Here is a 24,143-nt window from a genome sequence, read left to right as displayed (position 1 = left end):
TTCCTGGTGGGATGTTTCAAGAAGACCCACCCCACCCCTACTGACTGTGGGAGGGAGGCACAGGATCTGGGAGCATCTGCTTCTGCATAAAAGCAAACACTCCAGGAAGGAGCCTAACCTATGGGGGCGGAGGGATCCCTGCGTGTCAGGATAACCCCTGCCCATTAGGACACGTCAGCTTCAGCTGTCTGATTGTCAGGTCCTTCCTGCCCTGGGTGGGGGCAATTAGGAAGGGAATATTTTCAGAGGGGCAGAAGCTCTCCTCCCTCTCCAGGCAGTGGTGAAGATGGGGCATCCTCCCTTACCCCATCACAAACCCTATCTAGTGTGGTTGGTTATACACATGGCTTTTCTCCCCAGCAAACTGGAAGCTCCATGAGAGCAGGTGACAATTTGGTCTCACCCACTTCTGGGATCTTGGCTTAGGGCCTGATATGTTTTAGAGATTTCATAAGCGTTCAAAACCATGAATGCAAGATCAGATGTTGGGAAGCTGAGCTGGTGGGGTCAGTTGCCCTGTGTGTGGCTTGTGCTGAGCAGCCTCGTATTCTCCAGGCTGACTGTGCATCCCCTACCACAGCAGCTGCAGGCCTCTGGGACAGAGCCCTCTGCCCCGATGGACAGCCCCGGGGGTATCTCTGGAGAAGCCTGTTTCATGGGAGTCATCCAAGTTTATGTCACCGTGGATGGAGAAGGAGCCCTTGGCATAGCCAGTGCTGTAGTAAGTGGCTGAAAGAGAGCCAGACTGCTGGGTTCTGTCACATAATAGTGTGTGACCTTGGACAAAACACTTTAGTTTGAACTTGTGTTTTCTCATCGGTATAATGGGAAGATCATGAAACTTACTCCAAGGGGCTGTTGTATGCATTATACCTAATTGTGCAAAATGAAGCCACTGGCCCAGTGCCTGGCACATGGCTGAGTCCATAAATCTTAGCTCCCGTGATCATGGAAACAGCATAGCTCCTTACCTCTTACTGTGTCTGTAGAATTCAGCCACATCTATTTCTGCTTCTGGTTGCTTCCATTTAGCAGGCAAGTGAGTGAGGGGGTCTTAAGACCAGGCCAAAAGAGAGTTGAATTAAGCGGATCTTCCTACTCTGAGAGAGAAGTACGTGGGTCATGTGGATTTCAAGAGCGGAAGCTGCTGCCTCTCTGGGGTTTCAGCGTAAGATCTGAGACTCTCCTGTCAACATCAGTAGGGTGAACGTCAAGGCTTCGCTGGTGCTCCAAGTAAGAAGAGATAGCCAGTTTCTTCTTTTGTTCTTAGATCTGCTTGCTGCTAAAGAACTTACCTTGGTAAGTTTGATGAGTGATTTAAGTGGTTTGTGTTTTGTTACGATAAACATTTTAAACAAAAATTAAAAATATTTTATTCCTGGGCGTTTGGTTTTTCTACCTTGGGCAAGGGCTGTGGCTCTGTGGCTGTCCAGGAAGGAATATGACCTGCCAGCTCCAGTTTCCTTCTCTGCTTAGGTACCAGCAAGGCCCTGCTGGGGTTCTGTGGAGCTTCAGGTCACTCGTGTTCAAGGACAGGGAAAGAAACCGCTAGTAGAAGCAGATTGCTTAATTATGCATCAGCTGAGGAAAGAAGCCAAGCGCTTCTCCAGCAGGCACCAAGACAGTGTCCTCGAGGTAGCCCACGAAAGGGCAGCAGATCGATCCTGTCCCCACTGCTTTATCGAGCACCTGCCCTTCAGGTTGACAGGGCCACCAGCAATGAGAAAGGCCAGGGCCTGCAGGGATGGTCACGGGGGCGATTTTGTGAAAGTCAGGCACGTGGAAATGTACAAAGGAAACTATTTCTAAAGTACCGGGAAGGGTGCTTGGGTGAGAATCAATCTGAAAGGTTTGCCTAACTCCAACAGCTGCATACCTGTGCAGGAATCACCAAGTAGGGGTGGGGAGGGAGGAGAAAAGCGTAGGGAAGAGAGTGCTCCCTCTGTGAGGCACCAGGCAATGCTGTAGAGCTGCCACACCAGGCCTGCCACTAAGTCAAATCGAGACTCAGTGTATGTGCACTTAAAGGTCAGGAAAATCAAGTATTATGCACGGTAAGTGTGTTTAAATATTTTTAAAAAAGATGCTTGTGGGGAGGGAGATGCTCTGCCTGCCTCCTTCCCTTTCACAGTGAATATGCTCTGAACTGTTTCAGCACAACTTTGAAATAGCTCCTTGGGTCCACATTCAAATAATTCCATTCAGTGGGTGCCCTGTGGCCATGGCATGATGGTATGCAGGGGATGTGTGAAGCACATGGGCAGCAGCTTAAGTGTGTGGGGGCTTGGCTCAGCTGGGAGGGGAAGGGGTGGCAGACACCTCCTCCAGAGAGGCCTGGCATCCAGGAGCAGTCATTAGTGCTGCACCACCTGGCCTGTGCTAGGCACTGCCCCATTTCTTCATTCCGACACTCTCTCTACCATTTCGATCGCTGGTTTCCCACAATTTGTGAGATTTCTTTTTCTAGTCAAATGATTATTCAGACCAAACTAAGCTACGCTTAGACTGTGGAGACATACAACAGGTACACAATGTTCTAGCTATGGGCATCCTCTTCCTGCTGCCCAGTGAGTTGTTTTGGCCAGTGTGGCAACCTTTTCATCCTCTTCTTATGGCACAGAGGCCAGGAAGCCTGCATTGCTCCTGTCTTCCTGTTTCCAAGGCCTTTTTCTCTCAATGAAGAGAGCTGGCCCTTCCTGTTTCCCTCAGGCCAGGGGACCTGGTGGACAGGTCCACATTGCATTTGGCACCCTCTGCGCAGAAGAGCTCTTCAGTGCCTGCGGCTTAGGAAACAGGGTTGCAGCTCTGTTGGCTGATGGTGGAGTCTTAGTGTTCAGAGACCCGGGAGACACAGGAGATGGGTGGTGATTGCCATTAGCAAGCTGCCTTTACAGCTTAGGCTTTGGACTGTGCACGGGATTTATACTTCCGGAAAAGAAAACCTGTCTACTGTCTACTTACAACCAAGAGAAAAATAGGGTGGAGAGGCAGCATTATACCGTCTTCCTCCGTGAAAGATGTGTAGCCTGACAGCGGGATGAATCACAGTCTTCCTCACTTCCTGTGCATTCTTTCCTCCTTAAAAGGCTTTCAGTCTCCATTGATGTATGGAATGGCTTCTTCCTGCCTGCGAGTACCTCCTGATATTTCCACAAGTTTCTTGCACATAATGCCCCCAGAGCACCCTTATTTTTGTCCTGTATAGATATATATTTCTGGAGCTGGGAATGTATGCTGTTTTTTACAAACCACATTCATTTGTGCCTTTTCTCCCCTCTATAAATTCAGGATTGTATTTGCTGTTTCCTTTTATTTCTGACTTATACAACTACACTCTTCACCTAGGGTTGTGAACGCAAATGCACTTGCTTGTTAACCTTGTAAAACGGTCCTGCCAGTCCCCCGTTTTGAGAATGAAAAGGAAGCTACTGTTTGGTTATATTTAAGCAGTGAGTAAAACCTACCACTGGAAAAATAAAGCTTCTTCCCCAAAGTGTAAACACACGCAGGGGAATATTCTTCCTGCAAGAATCAACTGCAGTGTTCTTTTTTCACACTCGTTCTTGGGTTCTATTTGGATTTTGGTCTGCAGTCCTCTAATTCTTACCGTCACACGGAGTCCACGAATTTCTGAGTGGAAGGGACCATACAAGACAGTGGCCGTCTGGGAGGAAATGAATTGCGCTCTTTCCTTTGATCTCAAGGTGTGGAAGCATCTGAGGAACAAGACGTGAGTGAATCAGAGGATAATGAGAACAACAGGAGAGGAAGAGGAACTGGAGAACAGATGAGCCATCTAGTCATAGGCAGGGCTGGGCAACAGCAGGGCAGCTCTTCAGTTGCCTGCCATAGCAACTGCCCTCCTAGGAAGTCTCAGCCTGACAGACCCGGGACTCCCATCGAATAATGACTACTTTATAACACTCCTTTTACTCTTTTGAAATGAAATTCACAGATTCCTACACATGCATGACTTAAAAAAAAAAAAAATCAAAACTCTCTAGTGTCCTAACTGAAGTAACAAGAAGTAAATGGAAAGTTATTTATACTAAAATAGTAAGAAATTGAGTGTTTTCATATTCATACATGACTATACCAAGATACAGTGGTAGACAGGACAGTGGTGCCCCAGAAATGTCCATGTCCTCATCCCCAGAACCTGCAAATAGGTTTTACTTGGCAAGTGAGAATTAAGGTTGCTAATTAGTTGAATCCAAGATGGGGAGATTATCCTAGATTATGCACATGGGCTCAGTGTGATCACATGTGTCCTTAAATGGGGAAGAGGAAGGCAGTAGAGTCAGAACCAGAGCGATAACATCGTAAGAAAGACTCCACCAAATGTTATTGGCTTTGAAGATGGAAGGAAGCCACAAGCCAAGGAATGCAGGAGGTCTCTAGAAGCTGGAAAAGCCAAGGAAGTGGATTCTGTCCTAAGGTCTCCAGCCGGGAACATAGCCCTTCTGAAATGTTGATTTTAGCTCAGTGAGACCCATTTCAGACTTTTGAACTCTAGAACTGAAAGACGATACATTTATGTTGTTTAAAGCTGCTAAATTTCTAGTAATTTGTTAAAGCAACAATAAGAAAATAAAAACCTAATGATGGGGTCACGTGCCTTCTCTTAAGCGGAGTACCTACTCTGGGTGCACCAGCCAGGAGCCCAGGCTGAGAGCATGTGAGGGTGAGGCTGCTAGTGCGAGCAGCATTGCTGATGCTGGAGAGCTCTCCTAAATAAAATGAAGTACTGTCTTCCCATGCTGTAAACAACAGTTGTATTTCTAGAAGAACACAGCACACAGACTCAGTACTCTGTGTTTATATGTAAAACAGTTAGGTTCTAGGTTCAGATCATCATAAATAAGGTTGTTGTTATTGTTTATTTTTATCCTTGTGACTAGGAGGAAAATGTGAGACACAGAACAGTTCTTGGTTGTGAGGGACATTCTGACACATTGTTGCCCATACCTGCAGCTTTCACAAAGATCTCTGCAGGGGATGGAGGGTTCTGATGTACTGGCTTCAGGTGTGGTGGAGGAGCGCTCAGGCAGGGGTGAACAGCAAGACTGACAGGAGGCCAAGTCACGGGCTTGCATTTCTTCTCCAGGCCCTCTGAGGGAGGTAGGTGAGAGGGCAGCGTGGAGGCAGGCCTTGCCTCTCAGACTTCTGAAAGAGGAGGAATTCCTGCTTTTTGGACTTAGGAATGCAGGGAGTGGTAAAGGGCAGACTCTCCTGTTAATTCCAGTGTTTTCCCTGAGGAAGAATCTAGCCCGATGCTCTTGGAGCCGCTATTTGCATAGCTTTGGCAATGGGGAGCTGGTTATATCAATTCCAGATAGCAGTCCACTGTCTTCCGTAGCCCCTCTGTGAGCCCTGGCCCCCTCCAGAACCAGCAGTACATCTGATGGCCCCTCATGTGACAGCCCCTTGTGTATTTGAAGGCACAGGCATCTTCTGGGCCCTGCATCTTCTATTCTCTAGACCAGACATCTTCAAGTACCCCAGCCATTTTTTTCTAGACTGGTCAGCCTTCTTGGAAAGTTGACTAATGAATGCATCTTTAGTCCTCTTCGTGGTTGAACCCAGGCATGGACTCCAGGGGAGGTCCAAATCTGACGGCAGTTGGAAGAGATTAGGATGGGACTTTGTCCCTCACTTCAGTAAACTCTAAGCTGCCTTTTACAGTGGCCACGCTCACCATTCAGTCATGTTGATCTTGGTGCCACCTCAAACCCCTGGATCTTTTTCACAGGCACTACTCCCAGATTCTGTGTCTCCCATCTGTATTTGTGGCATTAGGTGGTAAACTGAGGCACTGACTTTTATGCTGATCCACATAACTAAGAAGTCACTTAAGGGCTCTTGGGGGCAGAGCTAGAATGAGAAGCAGCTTGGCCTGGCCGGGTTAGTCCTGCAGGGAGAGGAGGACTGGAGCGCCCTGGCCTGCATATCATAGTGGAGCTGACTGGTCCCGCAGTGCTTTGGACGTGGAGTGTGTGTGAGAGCTGAATCAGGGCTGATGCCTAAGCCTTTTGCTTTGAGAAGATGGGTGGATGGTGGTGCCTTCTACCGAGAAGAGGACAGAGTAGGGAGGAGCAAGTTGGGTGGATGGGAAGTGACTAATTCCATTTGGCTTTGTTAACTTGGAAATGACTATTTGACACCCACATGGATATGTCTACTAGGAAATATACTATGCACATTCACATTTCAGGGGAAGGGTTTGGTCTAGACATAAGTTTGGGAGTCATCAGCCTGAAGACGATATTTGAAGTCACGAGCTTGACTGATATGAGGGAAGGAAGGGATGTGGAGAGAGAAGAGCCCTCCCAGGGCTGAACACTGGGGCCGTATGCCACTTAGGGGTACAGAAGTGGAGATAGATGCTGTGGAGACGCTGAGGGAGCAGCCAGGGAGGAAGGAGGACTCTTAGGAGGGAGCTATGCTGTGGGGCAAGTGAACAAAGTGGCCCAGGAAAGAAGCAAGGGAGGGCTGGAGGCTGCAGAAGCTGAGCAAGGTGCAGACTGAGCTGTGAGGGTCAGGCCTGGCCGGGGTGGCCGTCACTGGACTCTGGAAGAGGGCAGGCCCATTGAGCATTGGGCCTAAGAGCCTCCTAGAATAGGTTGAGGGGAATGGGCGTGGCAGCAGATAGACCATAGAGGCTGCTCTGCCAGCTCCCATCCTGGTGCCCTCTTCTCATGTTCAGGCCCATCTTCTTCACAGAATGCCAAACTGTCCCTGGCCTCCCTGCCTCCAGGCTTTCTGCCTCCTCTTCCCCATAGCCCCCTTCTACATTCCAGGGGAATGAGCTTGGGAGTCTGATTAGGTCTCTCCTGTCTAATAGAGAGGCACCCATTAATTTGAGAGACAGACTAAATTCCTGTAAGATCCTTCATGATCTGGGTTCTGATGGTCTCTCTAGTCTTTTTTGTTTTCCTCTTTGTTTCATCTCTTCCCCACCGTGACCCCCGCCTTGCTCTGTGCTCTGGCTATACTGAATTTCATTGGATCTGCCTAGCCATTTCCTCTGCCTGGTGCTTTTCCCAATCTCTTTACACCTCCTCCCCATTCTTTGGACTCCTAGGAATCCCACAGTGTTCAAGACCAGGGTCGTCATCTTCAAGAAATCATCCCTGGCCACCAGCTGCTTCCCACCCCACCTTCCCCCAACCCTGGCAATCCAGGACAAGGCCCCTGTCCTTTTCTCCCCTGGACTGCAGCCTGTTGGGGACAGGAACTGCGTCTGGCCTCATGGTTCTGTTTCCAGCCTCCACCAGAGCATCTGACACATGCTAAATTCTCAGTGGACAGAAGAGAGAGCCCAGAAGTTGTCTGAAGAAGTACATATGGAAATTCAGCCTACGAGAGGTGTGACACTCCAAAGTAGAGAGTGGGTGGCTTTCAGAGATGGCTTATTCAACAAATGACCCACCTCTTAGTGGTGTCTGAACACAGACGCTGCCTCTTGCAAATCAAGTGCTGATGTTACCTTCCTAACTCTGCCTGAGGAGAGTGACAGCTTTCTAGTCTAGCAGCTCAGCACAGGCACTGACCCTACACATCTGTTCCATGTTAACCTTGTTTTCTATCCATCTTCTGCTTTCCCAGTCACTTCTGGCCCCAGCAAACTTTGACCAACCTGCCCATCTGCCAACTTTATTAGCATGAAGGCTGCGGAATGCTCAACATAGGGGGCTGTTTGTCCATAGGAGGGCCCCATCGAGCAGCACTATGGGCCACTAGGGGCCTCCCAAAGTCAGAACTCCACTCTTCCTTAGAAGTCCCCCTGGAACCTGTGCCTGAGCTGCCCCCCAATGGGGCTTGCTGCATTTCCTCTCTAACTATCACTCTTATTCCTGTGGTCGCTCAATGCTGGGGCCAAGCCCTGGTGGGGCGTCTTCCCTCCTCTTCGGCTGTGCCTCATCTGGTAGTGATTTGAGCAAGACTTTCACTCTGCACTCTTTATCCCAGTGACTCATTTGAGAAGCAGCATTCCCTGTTCACCATTTGCCAGGAAGGCGAGGGAGAGCATGACACAGGTCGTGCCTCCTCAGTGTGGCATAGTGTGGTGGCTGGGATCCACTGGCACTGGTGTGTAACAGGAGTCAGCATAGTGTTGTAAGGGGGCACTGGCTCAGGAAGCCAGGGGGCGTCCTGGAGGAAAGGGCATGGACCTGACTTCTCAAGAACAAGAAAGGATCTTTGGGAAAAGATCGCAGACCAACATAGTTGGAAGTTCAGAGGCAGAAAGCGTGTGTGTTCAGGAACCAAGATTGAGTGTGGGAGAAGGAGCCAGGCAGGAAGGGCTTTGCCCGTCCAACAGGGGAGCTTGGGCTTTGTTTTGAAGGTTACAGGAAGCCGTGACTGTTACACAGAAGGCTGTGGGCTTCAAATTCCAGAATCGCCTGTTACTAGCTGAAGGGCTCACATCAAGTTTCTGAGCCACCCCTTCTCAAAGGGATGCGCTGGGAATCCCCTCTACCCTGCCTTCCTCACAAGGCTCCGTGAGAATGAGAGGAGGCATGGGACCCACAAACACTCTGTAAACTTGGAGGGGATTACCTGTTTGGGCCATTATGAGAAGTGACTGTAAACCAGGGAGCAAGTAGTGTCACAGGCTACAGAAGAGAAAAAAGAAAGGGAAGGCTGGGCAAGGAGAGATTTCTTCTACCTGCAGGCCTTTGTTGAATTTAAGGATGGAGGTACACAAGCATAGTGATGGGTCATGCCCATACCCATGTACATGCACCTGCACTTATGACATGCACATATGTGCACAGTATTCGTGTATCAGCACACCCATAAACCTGCACATAAGCATGCATATCTACATAGACATATGCAAGTATATGCACATATACAGACCCATATACATGCACAAGTACGTATACACATGGACACACACCTACACATACAGATATACACATGAACACACATATACACATATGCACACCCATATTCCTGCACATAGGCATGCACGTGTACATAGCAACCCCTCACCCACGCCCCCCATCCCTGTGCACACTGCGCGCATCTAGTCTTCAGTCGGCTGTTGTCTTCACCTCACTGCCTCTCCCATGCCTGATCTCATCATGGTGCTCACCACATTCTCTGTGGTGATGATCGTGACAGTGACTGTGTTCTCCTGGTGGCCTTGTGCATTCTGTCCGCTTCCCCTGAAGCGCGGAAGGCTGGATCGGGGTCTGGGGCTGCCTCCCAGCAGATTCTGAGAACAGATCCTGAGAACAGGTGTACCAACAAGAGGAGAAGAAAGAGGGGCTTCTCTGTTCGTTTCCTGAGCTACAGCCACAGGTGCCTTCCCTTTGAGGGACATTAATGATATCTGCGAGAGGGCTGTCCTGCATGACATGGTTTAATAAATAGGAACCTGGTTCAATTTATTTACAAATGGATTTGAAATGTGAAGGATGCCTGAAGCCAGACGCCCTCCTGGTGGTGGTGGCGATGGTGGCAGAGATGACGGTGGAGTTTCTTTTTCCTGAAAAACATAAAAGCTGATTCCTGTCCTAAAGAGACCCCCCAGCTGGAATTCCTTAAGCGAAGGTGGTTCATCTTCCTCCCAGTGCCTGATGGAGGGCACAGGCTTGGCGGGGGGCCACTGGGAATGTGGCAGCATCTAAAGGCAGCTGCAGTGGTGGCAGCTTTGTTCCAAAGGGTTGCAAACCCAATACGAAGTTAACTGATGCCACCCCGCTGTCATTCTGATGTTTTGTTTTAGGGCCAACAGTTTTATTTTAAATTCCTTTATTCATCACTTACTTATGCGTTGAGAGCTAAGTTCTAATAATTTGGTAGGTCCCACGTGGTCTGATGAAACCCCGGAAATTCCAGCACCCTGTCAGGACTGAACAGGAATGTTCTCCGAGGCCCTCTGCACAGGCATGTGGGGCCTCAGGACCCACGAGATTCTTTGCACAGTGTTTTGAAAGCTGTGATGTGAATTTGTGTTGTTTATTGTATTCCACCAGCAGTTTAAAAAAAATGTTGCTTTAAATACCCAGCTAGTAAGAACATTTCCCCTTTCTCATTGGTGCCTCTGTGGGATTCAGCCGTGAGATGCAGCGCTCTCTCCTCTTAATGAGTCTTTGTTTGTCATATTTTGATGTCCTTTGATGTGTCTCGGGACTGTTTCAATGTCCTGGGGAGGGATGTTGGTGCAACCTCTGACAAAAGGAGCTATGTTAGGGGATTGAGTTTCAGAGGCTGTGGGCCAGGTTATATGCTAAGGTCAAGTGTCCCCATGGGCCACTGCCTTTCCCATGACCTTCCTGTTTGGCAAGACACCTCCCTCTCAGTGTCAAGGATTCCAGAAAACGTGTGTCAGATTGGGAGGGGTTGTCCTTCCTGCTTCAGCCAGCTTCTGGGTGTTTCTGAGACTGTGTTTCCCAGGCAGAGGGTACTTTGACAGAGGAGTCCAGCAGTGCCTTCTCATTAGAGAGGTAAGAGAGGTATGGAAAAAGTCAGGGTCAAATGCAAGAGACCAGTGGGAGAATCAAGAAGATTGTGTGGACCCTGACACTGCAGCCTCCTGCTTGGCCAGGCCCAGAGCTGTGCGCAGTGACCTGGCCGCTGTGACCGGCAGGCTCAAAGGCCTGTGGAGCAGGGCCGTAGCCTGCATGTAACAACTCAGGACCCAGTGGGTGGGCAGAGGCCCCCGGAGCAGTTTGTCAGCCCCCCGAGTCCCCTTTCCTCTAAATCTGGGACACTAAGACTTCTTAGGGCACTGTGAAGACTGGGTACCTAATACACGTAAACTGCTTCACACAGCACCTGACCTCCAACAAACACTTCTTATTCCAGAGTGTAATCTCAAAGTCTTAGATCTGTCCTCGTGTGTCTCCATCATCATCATCATCATCATCATCATCATCATCATCATCATCATCATCGTGTGTTTACTGCTTTCTTTGTTAATTCAGTAATTCCAGGGAGGGTCCCAGCTGCTCTGGAAGCTGAGGTGGGAGGAACTCTTGAGTCCAGGAGTTTGAGGCTGCAGTGAGCTATGATTGCATCACTCTACTCCAGCCTGGGTGACAGGGTGACACCTCGTCTCAAAATAGTTATTACAACTGTTATACACAGTACTGTTATTCCAGGGAAAGCCTGCTTACTGTTCACCCCTGCCTGGGTGCCATGCTAGACATCCTGGCTGTGTTCTCCCAGAACCAAAGTGTTTTATGGCTTGATGTGAAGTTGCCTGGTACAGGCCGGGGAGCTTTGCAGACCAGAACTCAAAAATCCGCTCTACTTCCAGCAACGTGGCCCTCGGCAGTTTACTTTCTCTGAGCCTTGACTTCTCTTCCATAGAATAAGGTGATTGGACCTTTGGGACTTTCAGAGCCAAAAGCGACTCTCCTCCATAGAGAATGCACCATCTTACCTACTTTCAGATCATCGAAGGGGCTCCTACCAGACAGAGTTTGAACCAGGGGCAGACAACAGCTGGCCCTGGAGTCTATGACTGCTCCAGATGGTTCTCTTGGTCATCACTTCCAGGTTCTACACCTAGGAAGGTCCAGACCTATAGGTTGGTGCAAAAACCACAATTACTGGCCGGGTGCGGTGGCTCACGCGTGTAATCCCAGCACTTTGGGAGGCAAGGCGGGTGGATCATCTGAGTTCAGGAGTTTGAGACAAGCCTGACCAACATGGAGAAACCCCATCTCTACTAAAAATGACAAAAATTAGCTGGGTGTGGTAGTGCACACCTGTAATCCCAGCTACTCAGGAGGCTGAGGCAGGAGAATCGCTTAAACCCAGGAGGTGGAGGTTGCGGTGAGCTGAGATCGCGCTATTGCACTCCAGCCTGGGCAACAAGAGCACAACTCCATCTCAAAAACAAACAAAAACTGCATTTACTTTTGTACCAGCCTAAATCACCAACACCTACGTACTATGTGCCTGCCAAGACTGTGTCACTGGGCTGGACACGGAGGAGCCAGCACTGTGCTTGCTGTGGGAGAGATCTGTGCAGAGATGGGTGGTAAAAGCCCTGTGCACTGGCCCCTCGGGCCACCCTGGGAGCACTGTGGGAGCAATGCAGGACCCACCTTCCTTAAAGAGAGTTTCTTGAGCTAGAGGAACTTCTGGGGTTTTCTTATATGTTGGCAGGAGAAAGCTTAACCTTCAAGGAATGGGTTTTTACAAAGAAAGTGAGGAGAGGAGCTAGAGGAGCAGGAGAAGGCAGAACAGGCAGAGGAGCAGAAGAAAAGCGAGACACCCAGGCAGTCAGAGCCATAGCCGCTGCCTGGCACACAGTGGAGTCCCTATCGGCATTTGCTGGATAAATGGATGATGACGGGTTAAGGCCAAGGAAGACATGGGGTCTCCGGGGGAAGCTGCCCTTCAGCATGAAGAGAGCCCAGCAACGTGCCGGTCCTGACAGTGATCCCGTCCAGACACCCGAACACTGGAGGCAGCCGAACAGCAGAATGCAGTGCCTGATTCCGTGAACAATCTGTGCGTCCCAGGGGTTAAGGGTTTCTATTAAGCCATCTATGCTGCTAATAATTCATCTCATAGATGTGTTAGATACAGCAATTGGGGAAAATGGAGTACCCATCTCAGGGGATAATGACACCATGAAAGCCATATTATTTCTGTTGTGGAGAACAATTTTAAGCCTGTGCTAATAGATTAAGCTACTAGAGTGATCATTTTGAACAAAGAGAGTGGTTGAGAGTTCTACAGCCAGCCTGAGACTAATCAGGAGGAGTAAAGAGTGATAATTTAATCATATCAACCAGACTAGGTTCGAGCTTTTGCTACTTTCTGGCTATTTGACTCGAGTTACCAGGCCAGTAGGAGCTTCACTGTCTCCATTTGTAAAGTGGGAACACAAATGTCCACATACGAGACATTGTGTGTAAAGAATCGGGACAAGGCATGGGAGAGTGTTCAGTAAACTACAAGTGGCTGGGTGTATATTGGGTGCTGTGGGAGCAAGGAAGGAGGTGCCTTGTTTGTAAAAACTGTATAGAAGCAAACAGTATGGTCATATACTGTGAAATGCACAAAGGGAGTGCCCTCTTTGCAGAAAGCCTTGTGAACCCCTTCTGTAAAGCATCTTCTCTACATCTTGGCTTTTTGTGATGTGGACATCTGTGTGGGCAGTGTCTGCAGGGACAGCAGAGCCACTCGAAAACTCAAGAGAGTGTAAAGGAGGCCCAACGGCAGGCTGCAGGGGACCTTCAGGAACCCTGCACGTCCCAGAGGCTCAGTAACACGGCAGGGCAACAGCATGCATCTGTGCACACCAGGAAACCTGCTCTTTGCAGGACTTGTGAAATACACATTGCCATTGCCGCCATCACTTTTTCTGGTGAATTAAGCCCAAAGGATGATGTTGGGAAACTTTTTTTGTACTCTGATAATTAGCAGTGGGTGAATTTTGTGGTGATTCTGTTGGACAAATCCTGGAGGCTGGAAAATAAAAAAAAAAAAACAAAATACAGGAAGAAAGGTTATCTTTAAATAGATTGAATACTTAGAAAAGATATTACAGGCAAATAAATGTAAATACTTAGAGGGATCATGAGAGAAGCCTACTTCTCAGAAAGTCTTCTCATGTTAGGCAAGTTTTGATTCATAAATGTCAGATTGGATGACACAGGGCCCTTCTTTGAAAATTTTTAATGCCTTCATTTGTAAAATGAAGTCCCAGTCTCTCAGCTGATCATCAAGGCTTTTCAAGATCCACCTGCAAACTTCATTTCAGGCCTCACCTGCTGCTTCTCCCCTAAATGCCTTCTGTCCTGTGACTTTTGCACACCCTGTTCAGACATTGTTTGACAGACACCCCTGAGTGTGCTTCCCACTTGGAGACGGAGGTGTGATCTGGAGTTCAGGAGTGTGGCTGCAGCCTGGCTCAGCAGGGACTGAAAGTGCCCAGGGGTCCAGAGAAGAAGTCAAGGTGGGAGACCCAGGAATCCTCCAGGCTTTGTGGTGGGCAGAAAGAGAAGAGCAGTGAGCGACCCTGCAGTCTGGCACAGAGACCAGTGCTGGCAAGCAGTGAAGAGGGCGTCTCATGCCAAATGGTAGAGAGCACTCTGGAAGGGTAAAGATGGGACTCTGCCCGGTGGGTTTGGTGACAGGGAGGTGGCCAGTGGCCTTGGCGGGTCTGTAGGGCACACACCCGTTCTTTGCTCACTGTCTTCTCTCTGTGATGCCTTTTCCCACCACAGACCTTCTGTGGCCAATGCCACCGTCCAAGAAGCAGTCCTCAGGTGCTGCAGAGTTATTAGCACATTGTTTACCTTCAGGTCAGGCACACTGGCCTCCTCTGCGATGTCAGGCCAGCTGGGGACCTCCTGCTTTCTCCTGGGGCTGTTCCTGAGAACTTGGAGTGTGTCCCCTGGGCTGCCAGGGGACAGGAGGCTGCAGCCGCTGCTCCTAAAAAGCCTGTCCCTGGTGTGGTTCTCCTTGTCCTTGGCAGTGATTTCAGCCACTGTCAGGACATGGGCATTGTGGGGTTAGAGTTTTTAAAGGGTGGGAGTCTTTAGCCAGTGGAAAATTTCTGTCAGTGAAGGAGTCACTGTCCTCTTTAGGCTTAGCTTTGGTGGCAGTCACTATGTCTACATGATGGTGCCATGACCCCAAGCCTGCGTTACAGCTCATGGATGGGTTGGTCTCCCTGTACTGTGTGTGGTCTGTTTACCGGAGTGTGGAGGGCTTGTTTGCACATGTGAGGCCCTGGGGACCTGGGTGTCAACCATCCCCATCCCCCCACCCTTTCCTTGTGTCGTGTTTACTGACAGGTAAAAGGAGAAAAGACTGGCTGTGCATTCCCACCCCTTTTCCCAATCTTCTGTCAGGTTCTCTCTTGCAAAGTGAAATAAATCAATATTTACTTCTAAAATCCTGGTTCATGGTATCTTTTCCCAGTTAAATGAAATGGAAACAAATAGGAAAAGAACTAAAAACAGGTCTCAGTTCACGCTAAAACAGCAAATCAGTCTAAATGTACTGACAGTTTCCACTCAGAATAGCTCTCCAGCTCTGGGGGAATTCTATCAGTCCAAATCAAAAGTTTCTTCCAATCCATAATGTTGGAACCTCCGGAGCCCACCCTGGAGGAACCTTTTCTATTTTTCTCTCGGAATTAAACATGCCCCACCTGTTGACACAGCCCTTCTCACTCATGGAGACTGGAGTAATCACAGGTTCAGGATGAGACCTTCCAAGTCAGTTGGACCCTCCCCAGAGAGAGCAGAGTCAGAAGAGGCAGGGAGTAGGAGGCCACCCAATGCCAACTGCAGGCCAGGAAAGGACCCAGACATGTTGCGAGTGGGACCTCATGGAGGCTGTCCGAGCCGACTTGCCATCCCTACACCTCCTGGGAGTCATTGCTTTCCGGTCTGCCTGGACCCCATCCCCATGCCTCCCCTGGGACCTCAACACCTGCACAGGCCGCCCCTGCAGGAGCCCAGCTACTCCGCAGCACAGTCATTCACTGTGCCCTGTGCCTGCGCCCCGAGACTCAGCTTCTTCAAAGGACTGTGGTTTTCTTAGCATCTGGCGCCTAGTGGATCATCAGTCAACAAGTACTGAGCACATGCTGAGTGCAGGTATTAAGCTTGGCTCTGGGGAAACAGCTGTGAGCAGGCAGACATGGTCCTGCCCTTGTGGAGCTTGCTGTCTACTGGTACCTGGTAGGATGACAAAACTTCTGTGGAGTGAAAGAATGAGTGCTTGACATGCTGGAATACCTTCCAGTCAGCAGCAAGTATTTAAAAAAGTGTGGTTGAGGCCAAGAGCAGTGGCTGATGTCTGCAATCCCAGCACTTTGGGAGGCCGAGGTGGGTGGACACCTATAGGTACCAGCAACTTGGGAGACTGAGGCAGGAGGATGGCGTGAGCCCAAGAGGCGGAGGCTGCAGTCAGCTGAGATCACACCACTGCACTCCAGCCTGGGCAAGAGAGCCTGTCTCAAAAAAAAAAAATGTGGTTGAATGAATGAATGAAGGGATTGAAAGGTCAGTGCTGTTATTGAGCACCCACTTTGCATATAAAATCTCCTTCCATTCTTCCAGGAATCCTCTGAAGAACACATTTTGGTCCGTTTTACAGATGCGTAAACTGAAGGTTGTGGGAAAGTGTCTTGCCCAGGCCTCATAGCTTAGAAATGGTGGAACTGACGCCCCAAGCCCGGTAAATGCAGGACAAAGCTCTTCCCACCTGCCATTCAGACTCACCTGGAAATGAAGGGGTGTTCCTGGCACCTCTCTGTAAATCTGAAGACTCTCTTATCCCCCAGCTGGACAGTTCCAGGCCCTTTGCTTTCCTCTCATGTTAGTTTCTAGCCGTTCATTGTTTTTACTGCTCTAAGATCTCAACTTCATGTCTTTTGTTTCTCATCTCAAGATCAAAGACAGTTATTCTTTACAAACAGCCCAGAGCTGGCAGCATCGGGGATGTGGGGCATTAGTGGCAGCTGGCATTTGGTCTTGCCTGGAATCTGGCTGCTTGGAGCTTCAGAGAAAGGCCTGGCCATAGAATCCATGAGGTCCTGTTCCTTGGCGGACACCCGGAAGACTCTCCTGTCCAGCCCTGTGGCAGTGAGTTTCCACCAGCAGGCCTTCCCCAAATAGTTGAGGCATTAGTGTTGATGGACAGATGACACCTGGGGAAAATCAGGCCTGCTGGACATCTCCTTCCTAGTATGATACAGATCTTCACACAGAGGTGAGCTCCCCGAGTATGGAAAAGCAGAGAGCCCTGGATGGACCCAGTGCCTTTATCACTGACAGATGGACCAGCTATAAACTTCCAGGAGCACCCCACAACCCCTACCCCTGACATTTGCATAAATAACCCCCACAATGCTTTCCAACCCTCATACTCTAGGTAACCGCACACCTGCTAGAAGCCCTGGGAAGCAGTTTGGCATCTAGAAACGTTTGCCACAGCTGGGGGCAGGTTGCCCTACATTGCTGAGCCTTGCTCTGTTCATCTGTAAAATGGGCATGAAAGCAAGCACAGCCTCGTAGAGATGATCCGTGGAGAGTGGACACCCTCCTGCAGTGCGCTGGTGGCTCCTAAGCTGTAGTTTGTTACTTTGGACCTGGAAGTGGGCCCTGAGTGACCTTTCTCCTGCCCTCCTCCCACAGGTCACCGAGGAGGAGCCCAGCTCCAACCACACGGTCATGATCCAGGAGACCGTCCAGCAAGCGTCCGTGGAGCTGGCCGAGCAGCACCACCTGGTGGTGTCCTCCGACGACGTGGAGGGCATTGAGACGGTGACTGTCTACACGCAGGGCGGGGAGGCCTCGGAGTTCATCGTCTACGTGCAGGAGGCCATGCGGCCGGGGGAGGAGCAGGCTGTGGAGCAGCCGGCCCAGGAACTCTAGACGTGTGGCATCAGACAGCCAAAGTGTGGGGCTGCCAGGCTCTGCAGGCACCCAGGGTGGGGAGGCCGCCCTGCCTGCCCAGCCCACAGAATGGTTCTCTCCTTTGCCCTCCCTGCCTGGCAGCCTGATGGGACTCTCCTCATCCAACTTGGGGTAGGCAAGGCAGTCAGCATCACCAGCAACACCACAGGACCTTGTCCCCAGCATAGACACACAACCCCTAACACTCATCATCTGCTTCCCAAAAGACATTAGCACCAGCCCCCACACACAGGTGCACACCTTCAGCCCTTGCTTCAGGATTCAGAGACTCCCACCCACTCAGCATCTTCCCTGCATCACAGTCCCAGCTCCTTGACCCCCATCTAGGGGCCAGATGTTCATCTGCGGCCGCTTTGCAGTCGGGTGAGAGGGAGACAGCCATGACATAGAAAGTAACCTTATGATTTTTGAATCACTGCTGGGGGGATGGGGGTAGGGGAATTGTCCTGGCTTTGTCTACAAAGTCCCACTTCCCTGAGTATCGAGGGCTCTTGGTGTCAAGTGAAGTAAATTCACCCCGTCGCAGGGCCTCATCCCACCATCCTGAAATTGTTGCGCTTTTAAAATAAATGCACTAGTTCACTGTTCACCTCCCATTCTAAGGAGGTGAGGTGGATGGATAAAAACATTTCCCGTCTGAGTGCTTGGCTTCCTCAGTTAGGCGGGATGGCTTCCATTTCCCCTTCCCAGGTTGAAGTCTTGGATTTGGGGCCCACTCAGAAGGACCCCCATCCAAACCCAGGCCCTTAAAATGCAGACGATGATAGTCTTTCCTGTGCATTTAGGTTTATATGTTTTTGAAACTTTTGGAGGTTAGTGAGCTCACCATCCATTTCCTGGCACCCAGCATTTGGTTTGCTGCCAGCCGAGAAGTGTGGCAGTGCCTTCTCCACTGCGTATTTGGGAGGAGCAATACGCTGACCCTCAGAAGCTTCCTCACACAGGGCTATTTGACCAAGGTTTCTAGCCTGGGAGCTCGACATTTGCAGCTCCTGCTCTGTGCACAGCATTGTGGGGACACTGAGTTGAGTCCTGCTCCACCCAGCCCAGCCCTGGGGTATCTTGACATCTTCACCAACATCTGACACTCTGAGGTCAAGATTTATTTCCTCTGAGAGCCCTTTCTTGCAATGAAATCTGATGTAGGCATAGAAGCAAATAAAAGAGTAGCTGCCCTGTTGAAGAGGGCAGAATTCACTTTCTCCCTGTTACCAGCGCTCTCACCTCACCCTGGCAGGGCCTGAGGTCACCTCCCAGGAGAAACTTGAAAGCTGCTGCTTTGATTCGAGTAGGAAAGTGACTCCTTGCCTTAAGCAAGGAAGAGGGAGAACCTGCTGGCTTGGGGTGAGTTAGGGAAAGCTTCGCCGGTGGAGGTGACCCGAGATAGGGCCTGGGAACCTAGGCAGGCTTTGCACAGAGATTGGTATGGGAGGGAGCAGGAAGGGAATTCCAAAGAAGAGTCACAGTGAGCCCTGGGGTGGGCAGATGGCAGATGGACCTGAGCTGTTAGCATTTGTGTTTGTCTGGGGGCAACTCTAAAGCGAAGGGCAGAAAGATCAGTCGAGGCCAGATCCTAGAAGAGCAGGGATTCGAAATGGTCGATGTGGATTTTACTCTGAAAACTGTCGGGGAGGCAGTGGCCTTTGACAGAGGAGGGGAAGGGTGAGGAGGTTAGGGTGGTTCTCCAGAAGGAGACATCCTGCTCGTGCATCAGTGTGGTCTGCATTGAGATGGGCGAGTGCCCGGGTCGCAGGCTGAGGACCTGAGCTCAAACCCTGCTGTCACTTCTTATCCACATGCCCTTGCCATGCCATCAGACCTCTCAGCCTTAGCTTACCCATCCTGAAATGGCTCTGAGGATAATCGCTGACTCCTGATGATTAAGAGGATTAAGTGAGTGAAGCCCCTGAATCTGTCAGCAGAGTCCTGGCCCACACTCTGGAAATATCACAGATTGCTTGTATTTCTGGCATGGGGGTCTTAAGCATGAGTATCCCTCAGACTCCTCCCTCAAGGGCATAAGGTAGTGAGAAGGGATGGGCATGCGGGTGGCCTGGGAGGACTCCCTGGGTGTGCTGTGTGCCCTGTGCAGCCTGAGTGCAGAGCCTGCCCTCCCTGGACACAGACCCTTCATCCTCACCTTCCCCTCCCACCCCCTTGGATTACGAGGAAATGCAGGAAGCTGAGGCATTCCCAGTGGTCCTGGCTGACCAGGCCTGGCGGGTGTGTGGGTAGGGCAGGCAGGAGGGCTGGTTAACCATGGTTCTTTCCTAGGGAGCTGATGCTGGGCCCAGAGGGGAAGTTTCTCAGCCAGTGGTTCGTTTATGTAACTGAGATGGAGCTTCTCATGCTCCCAACCCCCTTGGCTGTTGTTCTTAGGTACTTTTTGACCCCTGGTGTTTTTTTTTGTTTTGGGTAAGGTGAAAGCAGGTGCTGAAAGGCTGAATACTCTACCCTCTATTTTAGAATGTATGTTAAGTACCTACTGTGTGCCAGATAGCATGCGAGGCTCTTTCATGAGCAGCTTCCTATTCAGACTTCCCGTCCACCTGTATCTTCCTAAGACTGAACACTGGCTCTTCTAGAGAGCTTAGTCTACCAGGGAGTATAGGTGTTCTCATCACAGGGACCCAGTGAGTTTAGTGCTATTGTTAGAATTTTATCGATGGGAACTCTTAGCACCAGGAGTTTAAGTTGCTCGAGGTCACATGGGAAGTGGCAGAACCAGGAATTGAGCCCAAGCAGTATCTGCACTCATAACCAACATGCCTCCTGCCAGCCCTTCTCTTGCTTTTACAGCTGAGAAGATGGTGGCTCCGTAAGTAACCCGTGTTGGGGGACACTTGAGGCTAGAAAGTGAAGCATCTGGGACTTGAACACAGGCATGACGTTCTTGTTCCCGCAGGCACTTCTCCCCCTCTCTCTGCTGTGCTGCCTCCCTGTCTGTCAGCCCTGACACCAGGAAGGCAGTGAGGGCCCAGGACATGGAGGACAGAGGTGAGACGCCAGGTCAGCTACAGGAAGCCGAAGCCCTGGGCCACATGGCCGAGTGTGAGCAGAAGTCTAAGAGTCCCTGGGCTGGCCCAAGGTCAGAGACAAGGTGGAGGCAGGAAACGGGGAGCAGTCAGGAGTGCTCTGTAACACTTGGGCTGGGGGGGAGGTCGAGGCGGCATCCAGCTGGCGCCCTGGAAGAGCCCTGGCGCTTCCCACAGATGCACCTTCACAGATGACACCCCCCTCGCACATCGATGGGCCTTTCCTCTGTCATGTCACTGGCCTCCAGGCTCTCATCTACTGAGGAAGGGGAATTAAAGAGCTGAAGCCTGCGCAGCACAGACCTGGCCGGACCTCACTGTAGCAGGTGTGTCAGTGTGGGCAGCCTGGGCCACCTCTCCCCTACTAGCAAGGGGGGTGATAAGACAACAATTGCTGAAGGCACCGGCGCTCCTGGTGCATCGGGGCTTGCAGAGAAATTTCTGTTCACTCAGTATTCACTTCTCAGGACAGCATTGGAGGGGTGGGGGTTCTCACCCAGTGCGTAGCTGTAGAAGTTTATCAAATAACCGTAGTGTTAGAGAGAATTACCGGGGTAGTGTTTGTGATGTGCTCAGCACAGTCTCTGGGGCTGAGGGGAGGCTCCTGCCCCACTTACTAGTGCTCAAACATGAACGTGACCTTGCGACTTGGCTGTGCAGCAGCAAGTTTGAGACGGATTAGTTGCTCTGAGTTTTGCATTTTTGAGGAGACATTTTATAACCTGTATCTATGGGGCTAATTTAACAAATTAATTTTTCTTGTAATAAGTATTTAAAATGCATTAAGTGTTGTCACTGATGATTTTCCCCTTGCTCTTCAGTTCCATCTTCTAAGGCTGGAGAAAAAGGACCATTTGATTCCAAATCCATCTCCCCACTCCACCCCTTTTAAAATTCGAAATGAACTGTTCATCCTGGCCTTGGATGAAATCCAGGATTCCATCCATCTCCCCACAGTGGGAATAGTTTGAGGTCGTGGTGGGAAATCTTTGGGAATCAATTAAGTAGACTAACACGCTGCTGGAGGAGCGGGAGAAAGTGCTGAGGGGAGACTTCATTTAGCATGCACCGCAAAATTTCCTAAGTGCATTATTTTCAAGTCAACTCAGCCCTTCTCTTAGCCATGATGGGGACATGTTTGGTTTTGATTTTAAAAATCCTAATCTGTCACTGTCACCATTCCTGCTGCAATTTAAGGCTTCTGTGGTTTGTGGTAGATAACAGTTGTTAAACTTCCTGAAGGCTAAGAAGGCAGTGATGGTTTGGTTTATTAACTATCACAAAGCAGACAAAAGGGAGAAGAAAGGTCTGTGTAGACAGAAGCCTGTGTCAGGCCGGAGGCCACAGGGGAGCCAGGCTGGAGAGAGGGGCCCCCGCTACCTCCACTCCTCATGATCCGTCCATTCTGCACCTCTTTCCTGAGCATCCAGAATCAGACTTGTCGGTCATAGAGAGATGCCCCAGATAGCAGCCTTGGCCCCAGGGGAGTGTGATGGGCCAGGTGAAACTGATAAAGAGCTGCAAGTGACAGAACTGCTGTGAACACTTAGGCCACATGCAGGTACCTGGAGGGCAGCTGGCCTCAAGAGACAGATTCTGCAGGGCCTGGAGGAAGGGCGCTCACCCTGCTTTCGTCCTGTGTAGGTCACAGCGTTATTGACTGTGATAATTAATAGAGTCTACCCAGTCCAGGCATATTTAGAAGCCTATCAGCTGGCACTCTGTAAAGAAGTGTGGATAATCCCAGCACTTTGGGAGGCAGAGGCGGGTGGATCACAAGGTCAGGAGTTCAAGACCAGCCCAACCAACATGGTGAAACCCCGTCTCTACTAAAAATACGGAAATTAGCCCAATGTGGTGGCAGGCACCTGTAATCCCAGCTACTGAAGAGGCTGAGCCAGGAGAATCCCTTGAACCTGGGAGGCAGAGATTGCAGTGAGCAGAGATTGCACCACTGCACTCCAGCCTGGGCATCAGAGTGAGGTTCTGTCTCAGAAAAAAAAAAAGAAGAAGAAGAAAAGAACAACAACAACAACAGCAACAACAACAACAACAACAACTGTGGATATGCTGCGAGCAACTGAATTGTGGCCGTGTCTGGGATCAGAATCCCAGGCTGGTCATTGGTTCACCCCTTACAAGCTGGGAACATCACATGTTCTCTCTGAGCCTCAGTTTTTCCACTTCTAAAATGGAAGTCATAGTAGCACTTTCCTCATCAAATTGCTGTGAGGCTTCAATAAGATGACGCACGTCAGTTTTCTGGCATGCACAGGCATCCAAGCCGGCTTCATCCTTACCGTCCTTGTGAGTATCGTCATCGTTTGTGTTCTATGGTAAATGTTGGATACATAAGTGGCAGAACAACCTGGAGGGCGGGTTCCCTTGCAGGAGACCCAGAGGCTGGGGAAGGCTAGAAGGGGCTTCTCTGTTGGCAGTGATCAGGAAGGGCAGTAGGAGAGACACGTGAATGCAGAGCAGAGACCATGAAGCCAGGCCAGAATGCCAGGGCCGGAGGGACAGAGGGAGACAGTCACACGGCTCCACTTCACAGAGAAGGAAACTGAGGCTCCAAGAGGGAAGGGGGCTCAGCTGATGGCACAGAACAAGTGACTCTTGAATTGGTGGGGCATGTGTCTTCAAGGGGCTGAGATTCCTGCCGCAGTCCTGGGAGGGCTTGTCCCTGGTGCTCCATTCTCTGAGAGCAACCTCCCTCGTGGCTGTTGCTGACTCAGCACCCAGACCTTTTCAGAGAGACACCTGGGAAGGAGTCACTCCAAATCCACCCCACTACACGGATAAGCCCCTCTTACAGGAGGTGGCACTCAGAACATGTGCAGCCATCCGTGGGAAGGAGCAGCAGTTACTTTCACATCCTGAACCCACTCAGTCCTGCCTTCATGTGATTCAGACACTGGGTGTCTGCAGTGTTGGGAGCTCTGGCAGCCTGCATTGGGAAGGGACCCTGAACCTTGGACACTATAGGGCCAGAAGTTCACATGACCCGCCAGAAATTTAAAACCTGTCCCAAAGTGCCTTCTCTGTGGTGAGCAAAGATTTTCTTGGATTATCTACCAACCTAAAGCTATTTGTTCCCTCGGTTCCTCCGCCTATCCCTGACCTTCCTCTCTAAGTCTCTAAAGTGGGGAGGTTGATACTGACCTCCCACGATAGAGGAGAGGACTGGGTGAGAAATACACATAATCACACTGGCAGAGCATGCACGCATCCCACTCCTGGTGACAGAGCCATTTCTCAAACGGGAGCTGATCACATGGAGGGCTGAAGCACCTGCTACCCTCATGCGGTATCCCCACTCCAAACTGCTCAGCTCCCTAGGTAACAGGTATGTTGCATCTCTAGAATTGAACATGTCTCCTGGAGGTATTTTCATGTGGCCAAAATCTACAGGTTGAGTGCAGTGTAACAGAGAGTTTCTGTGACCGAAGCCCTAGCAACCATCAAGCACCTTGAGTGTGCAGAGGACAATCACCCCTGGCTGCAGTTCCTTCTGCCCACACTTAGGAGACACCTCACATGCTGCAGGCTGGACAGAGAGATGAGGAGGACCGATGGACACACACTGCCTTTCACATTCAGGTCAGGTCCATTAACTCTGTTTACTCTGCCCTCATGAAGCCGACATTCCAGAGGCTCAAAAGATAAAGCTTGTGCCAGTCACCGACCTTTCATCAAA

The 24,143-nt window shown here is 50.3% G+C and overlaps 1 protein-coding gene across 4 annotated transcripts in view; it reads left to right on the top strand.

Moving 5' to 3' along the window:
• The window catches only part of ZFAT (zinc finger and AT-hook domain containing), a 225,937-nt gene extending 207,898 nt beyond the window's left edge, over window positions 1-18,039 (top strand). For 3 of the 4 annotated variants that reach the window (XM_010344221.2, XM_003933686.4, XM_074387174.1), the window contains one exon: window positions 17,130-18,039. In XM_010344221.2, coding sequence (XP_010342523.1) covers window positions 17,130-17,369 — 240 coding nt within the window. In that variant the 3' untranslated portion in view covers window positions 17,370-18,039. The remainder of the gene's footprint in view (window positions 1-17,129) is intronic. The other variant, XM_074387175.1, reaches the window with a different exon arrangement.
• Window positions 18,040-24,143: the final 6,104 nt, after the last annotated feature.

The sequence above is a fragment of the Saimiri boliviensis genome, chromosome 15, assembly GCF_048565385.1.
Source record: "Saimiri boliviensis isolate mSaiBol1 chromosome 15, mSaiBol1.pri, whole genome shotgun sequence".
Taxonomy (NCBI): Eukaryota; Metazoa; Chordata; class Mammalia; order Primates; family Cebidae; genus Saimiri; species Saimiri boliviensis.
This window is presented reverse-complemented; position numbering and strand designations above follow the sequence as displayed.